Below are 10996 nucleotides of genomic sequence, written 5' to 3' on the forward strand. Positions count from 1 at the left end.
GAGCTGAGAAAATAGAGCCTCGTAGCGGGAGAGCGGTGCGCTGGGGCTCACACTGTTTAGGGAGCGACCAAGCTCAACCCCAAATCTGGCACCCCGTCCTGGGCACCCACCATCCTGCTGTCATCAGAGCAGGGTGGGCCTTTGGCCCGGTCTCTGCGCCCTGCTCTCCCGAAGGAGAGGCTGTCGGGTCCTGCTTGACTACCTGCTGTGGCAGCGGCTCACCCCTTCCTGAGGGGACGGGAGGGGCAGCGGCCCCCGGGAATGTGCGTCCGCGAAGGAGCTGGGGTGGGGAGGGCCAACGGGGCTTCTCCTGGGCTAATGGCGGGGTTGGGGGCCCGAGTGGGACCAGGAGAGGAGACGAGCAGCTTGACCTGGGCACTGAGCTGGGCTGCTATGGACGTCACCAAGCAAGTAAATATGGAACCACCCCCACAGTGTCAGCTTTCCCAGAGTGGCTTCTCCCACTATCTGTCACTTTCCCCAAGGGAAAGGGGTGAAGACTGGGAAGGGCTCCTGCTGCCCGATGCTCGGGGGATAGAGATGGACGGCCTGGGAGGCTCTGGGGCGGCTGAGGGGCATGGGGAGTGGCCCACTGGACCCTCCCCCCCAGCAGGGAGTGAGCCTCTCGTGAGGGCAGCTGACTGGGACCCGGCCCAGGTGGACTCAGCATTGTCATGGCCCAAGGTACGGGGAAGTTGGGCTCTGGTGGGCGGAGGTAGGGGGAGGTGGGAGGAGGCAGGGGGAGGTGCGGGGAGGCATTTGCAAGCTGGGACCCCGTCCCCGACCTCTCCGCAGCCGGGCCATTCATTGCCCCAACCCAACAGGGCAGCATTTTCCCAGGGTGGTGCAAGGCACCTCCCCAGACAGCTGCACCCTAGAGAAAAGGCCAGAGCCGCCAGAGTGGCTCGTGTTTAGAGAGGAGGTGAAGAGGTCAGAGGCTCAAGGTGTCCCAGGGACGGGGCGGGGAGCAGCGTCCTTAGACTGCGGGAGGGGAGGCCAGAGGGGTGAAATCTTCAAAGGAAATCCGCCAACTTAGCATCCAGGGGAAGAATTTACCCCCCAGAAGGGGCCTGGGGTCTTGGGTGGAGGAAACTCAGAAAGGGAGGAGCCAGGGCCAAGTTTCAGGCTGGGTGATCCCGGGGCCTCTGTAAACACCAGCAATAGCCAAACTTGAACGAAGCCTGTAAGTGTGGCCGGGCCCTTCCTGAAGCAGTGTGCCACCTGATCATGCCGGTGTTATTCGCCGCCACTAACAGAGAAGAAAGTGAGGCCCCGAGACGTGAAGTGACTTACCCAAGGCCCCACAGCTGTGAAAGGCAGAGCTAGGACTTAAACCCAGGTCTGTCTGATTCCGGAGGCTGAGCTCTTCTCTACTGCGTGGGGCTGCGTCGCTGTTACTCCACGGGAACTGCTCTTGGCGGCTGTGCTGGGAAGGAGGGTCGGCTGGAAAAGTTGCTGGGCCCAAGCACCTGCCCCCGTGATGCTGGGTAGTCCTGAGAAAGTACAGCGTCGGCCAGGCCGCTCATCCTCTCTGTGCCTCTGTGTGCTCGTCTGAGAAATGGGGCCGCATAGCACGGGTGCTGCCCGTGTTACAGGGTTGTTGGGCCCTTCCCAGCCAATATTTGGGACAGCAGATCGGGGAGTGCCCCTTGGGCTCTGGAGGACCAAACATAAACACATGATCCGATGGGCCCCGAACCCAAAGAGAGGGTGGTCTGCTAGACCTCTCCCCATCTCTGGGCTGTGTGTTACTGGTGTGCAGCGAGGTAGGTACAACATTGAGAGTAAGTGATGAAAAACTCCTACTGCAACTTGACATTGCTGTGTCATTCTTTATTGTAACTTACAAAAGCATCAGTTGGCAACAGATTGGAAAACTTAAAAAAAAAAAAAATCTCTTTCACAAATAGCGTGAGGAGCTCTGGCCCAGATCGTAACTGTGATTGAAGGTGGGAAGTGCCCTACTTGCTCAGGGATGTGGCGGGGAGGGGAGGGGTGGGAGAGGGAGAGCCCGTTAGGCTTCCTGGAAGAAGCGACATAGAGCTGGACCTCGAAGGGAGAGTAGAAGTTTGCCAGGGGGAGGAAGAAGGCAGGGAAGTTCGGGCCCTGGGAACAGTATGTGCAAAGGCAGACGGCCTGAGGATCGGGTGGTTCAGGGACGTGGTCTTGGGTGTTTGCGAAAAGGTAGAGGAGATAGTTCTGGGAGCCCGACCGGGAGGGCCCAGAATGCCAGGCTGAGTCAGGACTTGAAGACTATTCTGGAGGCGGAGGTCCTGAGGTGGGAGATAAAGTCACAGCTTAGGAGGTGCTTTAAACGACCAAAGGGGCCATCCAAGTGGTGTTTCCTTTCGGTCTTCAGCCTCCAGGAAAGCAGTTTCTTGGTGCCCAGTGGGGTAAGTTGTTGGTGAGCCGGCCTATCCTTGTCCCAGTTGAGGCAGCCAGCCCCATGATTCTGCTGGTGCCTGGTGGCCCCTGGGTCCCTTCTGGCTGGACGGGCAGGCAATCAATCCTCAGGTGTGAGCAGCAGGCCTTCCCAGGCTGCTCTGGTCAGTGGGTTGGCACCTGTCGTGGCTGGCTGGCCATGGTGGAGCCTTCGTGTCCCTGCAGCCTGATGCTACCCGTGCCATGAACTGTCAAAGGGGGTGTCCCGGCCGCCCCCAAGGAGTCCAGGGCCACGCCAGGGAATGTGGGCAGGAGGAGGGAAGGCCGAGGTCTGAGGCTGAGGTGGGGGGTTGACCAGGCACTGGGCGCGATGGCGTGGGGTCCGAACAGGAGGTGAACAGTGGACAGCCGCCTGAAGTGGCTTCCCGCACCCACCCTCTGCTGGGTCAGGGCTGAGGCCTGCGGGTGTGGCTTGAGGAGTGAACTCTTGGTTGAGGCGATGACGGACGGTGGGTGTCCCATCCGGGGCTAGCCAGGTGAGTGTCGCTGCGGTGGTCTCAGCCTGGGGAGGAGAGGAGCCAGCCCGCCCTGTCTGGGGGCTGCTGGCAACAGCCCGTGGTGTGCCCGGGCCTGCGTGTGGCCACAGGTCCCGGGAGAAGGCTGGCCTGCGGGGAGGAGAGAGAGCTGTGGGAGGCCCCTCTCCTGCCCGCCCCACCTACACCCTCTTGTGGGGCCCCCCGTTCAGAGAGGCCCAGCCCCCTGCTCCCTCCCTGCAGCTCCCTGTAGGCTGGGCCCCCAAGCCAGCGGCAGGCAGGACTGTCTGGCTGCCATTTAGCGGGGAGTCCAGCTGCCCCGGATCCTGCGGGATGGGGCCGGGGAAGGGGGGTGCGGGGATTTGCAGCCTGTCTAGGTGCTGGCTGCAGGACCAGGAGTCCCTGAGGGGCTCTGGTTTTGACAGTGGCCTTGGTTGTATCTGGAGGCTTAAGGCCTGAGTCCTTGGACCTCTGTGGCTCTCTCTGCCTTGGGCTGGTCCCACACTGGACTCAATACTTGCCACGGCCCTAGGGTCCCCCTGGGGTGGCAGAGGGAGGCTCTGGGGCAGCCCCCCCTCCGGCTTCATGCTGCTGCCAGCCTTGCCCAGAGCTGGCGCTTTTCACTGTGAGCACCAGGTGGGACCTCCTTGCTTCTCAGTGGCCCCTCTCCCGGATCAGATCCTCCAAGGCTATGCCCCGGGCCCAAGGGCAAGTCCGGCCCTTTGGCCCACTGCAGCCGGTCATGGCTGCTCTGTGACTGAGCTTCGCTCTTCCTCCTTTGGTTTCCTTTTGCGGATCTGTCACCTGCCTCTGCCCCAGTTCCCTGGCTACCGGTGAGGCAAGGGCTCACTGGCCTGGCTCCTGGAGTCCCCTCCCCCAGTTTCAGGTAGAAACCGCACTCTTCCTTGGCACTTGCCAGTGGCTCCCTGCCCTCTCTGAGCACCCTGGCCCTTGGCCCAGGACGGTGGCCAAGAAAGGCTCCTCTGCTCTTTCAGACTTACTCCTGTCTCCTCGCGCGTCCTTGTCTCTGTCCGCCTGGAGAATCCTTCTGTGTGTTCCTTCCTGGTCCCTGCCTGGGGCCACAAACGGGCCCCTTTCTGGCTGCCTCTGGGCTTCAGATTTGCAGCAAGCCTAGCTGCTTTTTGGAGCTCCGTCGTGGCCACCTCCGTTCCTCAGTGCCCTGTATCCGTGGCCTGGATGGGGCCCTACGTTTTGTGGGAGTCCACAAAGAGGCCATGTGGACGATGTCTCATTTCAGCTACGCAGCCGGCTTGGGAGTTAGCCACCCTCCGCCCATTGTGCAGACGAGAGGGTTGAGGTGCCATGGGGCTCAGTGACTTTGCCAGGGTCTCTTAGGAGAAGTCAAGGGCAGGTGCTGGGACTCAGACCCATGTCTCTTGGCTCTTGTCTCGATCTCATTGCTGTCTTGCCAGGTGAGGTAAGAGCTTCACTGACCTTTGCTTTTTATATTGTCGGGGGTCAGAGGCTGGCCGGGGCCGGGGCTCAGCCTGTTGTGGATAAGGGCTCACCACGCGGCCGCGGCCATGGCCATGGCTTGGGCTCGGTGTCACAGGGGTGGTCAGCTTTATGAGCATTTCTTCTCCTCCTTCTGTCCTGAATTCTTGTCCCCAGCGTGAGGTCCTCCCAGAGACACAGCCCCTACGCTGGGAGTCTGAGGCTAACACCGGGCATGCTGGCCAGTGGCTGGGGGCTGCTGGGACTGAGAGCCTAGAGCTAGGAGTCCCTGGGGGGGAAGGGGGGTGGAGAGACTGACCTGTGCGTCTCTGCCCAAGTCACGGTGAGGGTCCACGGCCTCTCCCTCCTCTAGCGTCCGATGCTCTGTGCTTCCTTAAAGCCACTCTTGGTGCAGGGAGAATAAGGGCTTTGCTCCTGCTGCCCTGATAAGGCTCTGAGGTTCCGAAGGGCCAGCTAACCCACCTACCCTTGTTTCCTTCACGGTTTTTCGAATCCCTCCACCCCAGTGTGGATGCTTTCATACTTCCAGGGACAGGGAGTTCACTGGTTCCCCAGGCAGCCCACCGTGTCTTTTCTTATATTGTTTTACTAAGTTTTAATCGTGTATGGAATATACAAATGTACCTTTTCGTTGCAAAAACGTCAAATATTATTTAAACAGCTAAGTATTCTCTTCCTGGATGACCACAACATTCCAGCCTCCTCCGCAGGGTTAATCATCACCGTTATTACTTTGGCGTATAGCCTTCTGGATATTTCTCTATGCATCGACACACAGAACCTGTAGGAATATGTGCCATTGTAATGGGTACGTGTGTGTGTGTGTGTGTGTGTGTGTGTGTGTGTGTGTGTGTGCGTGTGTGTCTGTGTGTGTGTGTCTGTGTGTCTGTGTCTGTGTGTGTGTGTGTGTGTGTGTGTGTGTGTGTGTGTTCAAACAAATGGTTACGGATCATTCGGTCAGTGCTTTTCTCACTTAACATTGGATCTAGGAAATCTAGTCATGGTTTTGCATAGTAAACTACTGTAATTGTTTTTTCCTCCCTCCCTCCCTCCCTTCCTTCCTACCGTCCTTTCTTCCTTCCTTCCTTCCTCTCTTCCTTCTCTCTTCCTACGTTCTCTTAATGAAAGGCATTTAGGTTAATTCTGATTTTATTCTTCTGCCTTCCTGGGCTTACCTAGAGTAGCTATACTGCTGGGTACGGGAGCCTGTTGCATTTTTAGAATTTTTTTTTTTAATGTTTTATTTATTTTTGAGACAGGGAGAGACAGAGCATGCACAGGGGAGGGTCAGAGAGAGGGAGACACAGAATCGGAAGCAGGCTCCAGGCTCCGAGCCGTCAGCACAGAGCCCGGCGCGGGGCTCGAACCCACGGACCGCGAGATCATGACCTGAGCCGAAGTCGGCCGCTTAACCGACTGAGCCACCCAGGCGCCCCGCCTGTTGCATTTTTTAAATGCTTATTGCACAATATTTAAAGTCTGTCCACTGAGACTTTGCACAGAACCAAATGTCACCCTGTAGTTCCCAAACTATTCCCGTGTCTCTTCTTTAGAGCCGGGGGAAAGGGCTGCTCTCCTGTCCCCTGCCAAGTCCCCAGAGAGCTGCCGACGGTAGCCACGGGCCCTGGACACTTTTCTCCTTCACACTTGGGTTTTTCTACCCTTACTCAAAGGACGCGTTTTTGAGTGACCCGTCTCCTGGGTGGCTGTTGTGGCAAATGGGCTCTTGGTGGCCTTCAAATCTTGGTGGTTCTGGGAAATCTCCTTCACCTCTCTGTGCCTCAGTTCCAGCCTCTGTAAAATAGAGGTGACAATTGCACCTGCGTCACGGGGCTTCTGTGAGGACAAAGAGGCGAACACAGGTAAAACGCAAAGTGTTGTGCCAGGCACCCAGCAGAATCCCAACAGTGCTCTATCCCGAGGTCCCGCCTGTATAGCTGCGCTCCTCACCCCTGCGGACGGGGGCCTGTGCTCCCGGTGGGCAGCCTGGGATGACTCCAGCCTTTGCAAAGGTCTCATCCCCCTGTCCACTCGCTGATTTCCCAGAGGAGGCTGCTGCCTGGGAATGCAGCGGGTAATTGGATTTCTTCCCGGCTTGGCCCTGCAGGTCCTGGACCGGGGCCTACGGGGAGGGAAGGAGGTCAGCCTGACCCTTCGCTCAGTGGTGGTGGCCGGGAGCCTGGTAACGTAACCCCACACCTCGGGCAGATTTACCGGCTCTCAATGGGGCCCGTTGTGGCCCGGGGATTTGATCTCCCTTAGCCTGCAGGGTGGGCAGGAGAAGAAAGCAGCTTGGGGCCAGCCTCTCCCCGGAGAGCCCTGGGGCCCCTCTGGGCCACACTGGCTGGTCCAGGCATGGGTCTGCCTTTCAGCTCCCAGGGCAAATCTCTGCAGGTGATTTATACTTAGCGCTGGAAATATGGCGCGTTTGCTTTCTCCTCACCTCCTCCCCAGCCTTCAAGGTCTAAACCACCTCCGATGCCATCATCTAATCAGCTCGTCACAGCCACCCGTGAAACGGGTGGCCCGGCCAAGGCCATTTCACGGATGCAGACACCGAGGCTCAGAGAGGTTAAGTGACTTTCCCAAAGCCGCACAGGTAGCCACCGCTGGAGTTGAGACTATACCCAGGCTGTCTGACTTCTTGTTCAGTTCTTTTTCGTGAGGCCACCCAATGTGACAGTCTTGGCAGAAGGTGCCTAGCTGGGCAGGCCTGCTTGACCTCTTCCCCTTCGGTCAGTGGCATGTGCGGTCAGTGAGCACAGAGGGTTGGGATTATTTCCTAAGAAGCGAGAAGCACCGTAGCTGGCCCGGGGCCCGGCCCTTCCCCAGCACCAGGCACAAACCCTCTCCGTCGCTAGAGGTGCAGGGGGACAGAGTGTGGCTGCGTCAGCTGTGGCCATCTGTCCCGCTGGGGCGGGGGCTTGCTCCCTGAACCTGTCCTGTGGGGTGTGGGCAGGGGGCCACAGCAACCCTCGGGACGTTGGGTGCTCCTGCCAGGGAGGCAGGAGAACAGCCATCATCGGGCCCATTTTAAGACCGGAGAAAGCAAGGCTCGGAGAGGCCCGGGGGCTGCTCTGAGCTGGCAGCTGGCAGAGGGGAAACTCGAACCCCACCTCCTGATTCTAGCTGTAGAACCCTTACCAGTCACGCTTTTGGGTCACCCCAAAGGCACTGAGCTGGCCTAGCTCTGAATTACGAGCGTGGCTGATGTGGGCTTGGGTCCTGGGTCATGAATGACTTCGTATTTATTGAGCACTTACTATGTGCCTGGTGCTATTCCACGTGTTGACCTGTAACATTTCACTCAATCTTCAGACCAACCCCATGGGGTAGATACCGTTATTATCGTCCAGTGACAGCTGAGGAAACCGAGGCCCAGAGAGGCTGCGTGACTCCCCAGAGTCACATGGGGGTGAACCTGGGATTTGAATCCCAGCGGTGTGGCTCCAGAGGTTGTGTGCGAACCACCACAATGCTTCTTGTGGCCCGGAGGACCCCCAGGGCAAAATACACCTGCCTGGCTCTTGGTGGTGCCGATGCACAGCACGGCAGGTGCTTGGTAAAAATGTGTCAAGTGAATGACTCCATGAATGACTGAGGCTTTAGACAAGCAACTCAGTCTTCCTGGATGTCAGTGAAGTGAATACCAAGCCGCCGTTCTTCCAGCATCGAGGGGAAGGGCCCACTTAGCATGTTGATATTTGAAAGTGCTGATGAGCTCAGGGCTTGGGCCGTGGCAGCTCTGGTCCCTCTGAGGGGGGACAGTGCCGCTGAGCTGCTCTGAACCGTGTCCTGGGAGTGAGCGGTGCTGCCCTGAGCTGTCGCACTGGCCCTCAGCTGCCTGCCCCGGGGGGCTCAGCTGCATGGGTGGTGGTGGGGTGTCACCTGTGACGGGCCTTGGGCTTCCTCTGGGCCAAGCCAGGGGCCAGAGGGGCTGAGGGTGAGCACTGTGACTGCGTCCGTGCGGGACCCTTGCATTCCTAACGAACACTCACAGCCTGCTGGGTGATTCGTGTGTGTGCGCGCGCGCACACACACACACACACACACACACACACACACACACACACGTCTTCTTGTCAATTTCCCGGGCCCGTTTCTTCCCCAGGCTCCCGAGGTGAGGTGACCCCTCCCGGGTTCCCACAGGTCTGGAGCAGGATTCTGCCTTCTGAGGAGCCTCTCCAGGTGCTCACATGTTCCCTGTAGGTTCCAGAAGTGTGGGCGGATATCAAACATAACCAGATCGGGGGCCCCAGGAGGTCCCCGGGGTGACTTCCGCCTCGGTGCCCCTGCAGGTAGGGAATCCCCCTCCCACTCAGATTTGCTGTCTTTGTAAATAGTTTTGACAGCAGGTTCCCTGCAGTGGGACTCGGGAGATGCAGTTTCATCCTAAGCTCTGCCACTGGTTTGCTGTGTGGCCTTGAGTAAGTCCCTTCCCCTCTCTGGGCCTTGGCGCACAGCCCTGTAAAGGGAGACCATGGGGCTCACTTTTGTCTGCTGTTCTGTTCCTTCATTACGGGGTATGATTTTATGCCGCATTTTCTCAACCCCTTTTTAAGACACTAGGATTATTGGGGACCCTCCACCTTGCCACGCAGGGACAGCGGGGCTTGGTTCTGGTATTGACTAGTCGTGAGACGGTGAAGAGCATGTGGTAGGACTTGCCAGGGAATCCCCGCTGGGTCCACTGCCCTCGGGCCACCCCGAGAACTCCAAGTTGGGCGGGCAACACCCAGCTCGGGGGGGGGGGGGGGAGTGCAGCTTTTGGAGTTCATAAGATCGGGGTTGGAATTCTGGCTTCGCCCCGGACCTTTGGCCACCTACCTGAGCTCTCAGCACATTCATTCCTCACCTGGGAAGGCTTGGGGTTGACACGATGAAATGCTCGAGCTTCTCCCCAGCAGGCCCCCGGCACTTAGCAGGTCCCCAGCGGCAGCCATGTGGGTCTGTGGAGTGTGGTGAGGCGGGGGTCAGCGATGGTTCCGGAAGGCCTGCCAACGGCCCTGGAGGCTGAGTCCAGAAATAGAAGACCCCAGAGACAGAGGCTCCTGATGGCCAGGCTGGCCTCTGCCAGCCCCTGGGAGGCCACACTGAGCTGGCAGCGTGGGCCTTCCCTCCCTCCTGGCCCTGTTGGCTGCATAAATTACTCGGCAGCCTTTGGGCTAATTTTACCTTCTTGGTTTTCATGAATCATTTCCCATCCGGGGGCGTGTGAGAGAAATGGAAACAGCTCTGCCAGCTGGATGCCCCGGCGCCAGCCGCAGTGCAGCGCCTGTGGTGAGAGCTCTGCTTGCGTGCTTGCAGGGGTGAGGAGGGGACCCCACCAGGGGCCCCCGAGGGCTCGCTCCTTCCAGCCGTGTCCCTGTACCTTCGGGGTATCATGACTTGGAGTAAAGGAGCCCCAGCTGGTCCCGGAGCTGGAGCTGGGGCTGAAAGGAAAGGAATTTGGCGTTGAGTGACCTTGCCATGACGGCCATCGAAGGTCTGTTTGGACCTCAGCAGAGAGGTGGTTAACAGAGAGCCCCCGGTGGCCTGTTTGTGATGAGCTCCAGGAGTTCGCCCGAATGCTGACTTTTCCTAGTGACAGAATACCAGAGCTGACAGGTCCTGACAAAGTCAAACCTAACCACCTTGGATGAACTGGGGCCCGGACCGGGGGAAGGAATTTGTCTCAAGTCTGTCCACCGGTGGAAGAGGTCAGGCTAGTGGTTATTTACGGACAGCTTACCCCTTCGCCCACGCAACCCTGTTTGACTATTATTATTCCCATCTTCCGGAGGGGTAGCTGAAGGCACAGAAGGGAACGTAACTCCCCACCCCCCACAATGATACACTTGTGAGCCGTGGGTAATAGTTCATGCCGAGCCGTCTCACCCCAGAGCTCACGTCCCGACTTCCAGACCACGCTGCCTCTTGGAGTGGAGTTACCGGGTGGCTCACACGCACTCGTTTGCTTCTTCCACTCCGCAAGTGTGTGTTGAGCCCCTGCCGGGTACCAGGAACGGGGGACTTGGGGGCATCCAGAGTGGACAGAGGCTGGGCGGCTGGTGAGGGCCCCCCCCCCCCTGCGCCCCATCTCACCCGAGTCTGGGTTCTCAGAGGACAGCGTCCGCCCAGCACTGCGGTCCCAGCCACGCGGCCGTGAACTCGGATGCCGGGCTGGGCAGGGAACACGGCCGGCTGGGGCCGTGGAGAGTAGGCATTGGAGCCCATCGGAGCAGGGCCCCCACCACCCAGCTCCGGCAAATTCTCGCCATGTGGAACCACCTGCCTGCTGTTGCCAGTCCTTCTGATTTTCCAGCAAAGCTGAACATCGTGTTTTTGCAGGAGATCTTCCGTTTCTTCAGAGTTGGCAACTGGAACAAAAATACAAATTAAGAAAAAAAAAACCTCAGAAAACAAGAACGAGCCACCGGTTTGTAACCTGCGGATCCTTTCTTCTGCTGCCTTTCTACAGGCCGGTTTCCGGTTGGATCAGGTTCCGATTATCCCGCCAGGGCCACCTCTCCCAGGAAGCCCCTTCACTACCTGCCATGGAAGACCATACCCCACCCCCTGACTGTAGGGTGTCACCCCCATGCTGGACTGCCACCTGGGAGTAG

At 58.8% G+C, this 10996-nt stretch overlaps 1 protein-coding gene across 11 annotated transcripts; it reads right to left on the reverse strand.

The window, feature by feature from the left end:
• Window positions 1-1818: 1818 nt before the first annotated feature.
• Window positions 1819-9937, reverse strand: LOC124505227 (nascent polypeptide-associated complex subunit alpha, muscle-specific form-like). Of its 11 annotated transcripts, none has more exons than XR_006960583.1 (3): window positions 9219-9919; window positions 3917-5172; window positions 1819-3047 (listed from the first exon to the last, which is right to left on the reverse strand). XR_006960583.1 is itself a non-coding variant. In XM_047071102.1 (2 exons), the coding sequence occupies exons 1-2, from the start codon at window positions 9579-9581 to the stop codon at window positions 2615-2617; spliced, it is 768 nt and encodes a 255-aa protein (XP_046927058.1). In that variant the 5' UTR covers window positions 9582-9871; the 3' UTR covers window positions 1819-2614. The 11 variants fall into 11 exon arrangements, 1 of the variants encoding a protein (XP_046927058.1); XR_006960582.1 differs by having other exon boundaries at window positions 9247-9918; XR_006960586.1 differs by lacking the exon at window positions 3917-5172 and having other exon boundaries at window positions 9219-9937.
• Between the last annotated feature and the right edge of the window lie 1059 nt (window positions 9938-10996).

Source organism: Lynx rufus, unplaced genomic scaffold (genome assembly GCF_022079265.1).
Source record: "Lynx rufus isolate CCGP_SWC_20201006 ecotype Redwood Valley unplaced genomic scaffold, mLynRuf1.p SCAF_9, whole genome shotgun sequence".
Classification (NCBI taxonomy): domain Eukaryota; kingdom Metazoa; phylum Chordata; class Mammalia; order Carnivora; family Felidae; genus Lynx; species Lynx rufus.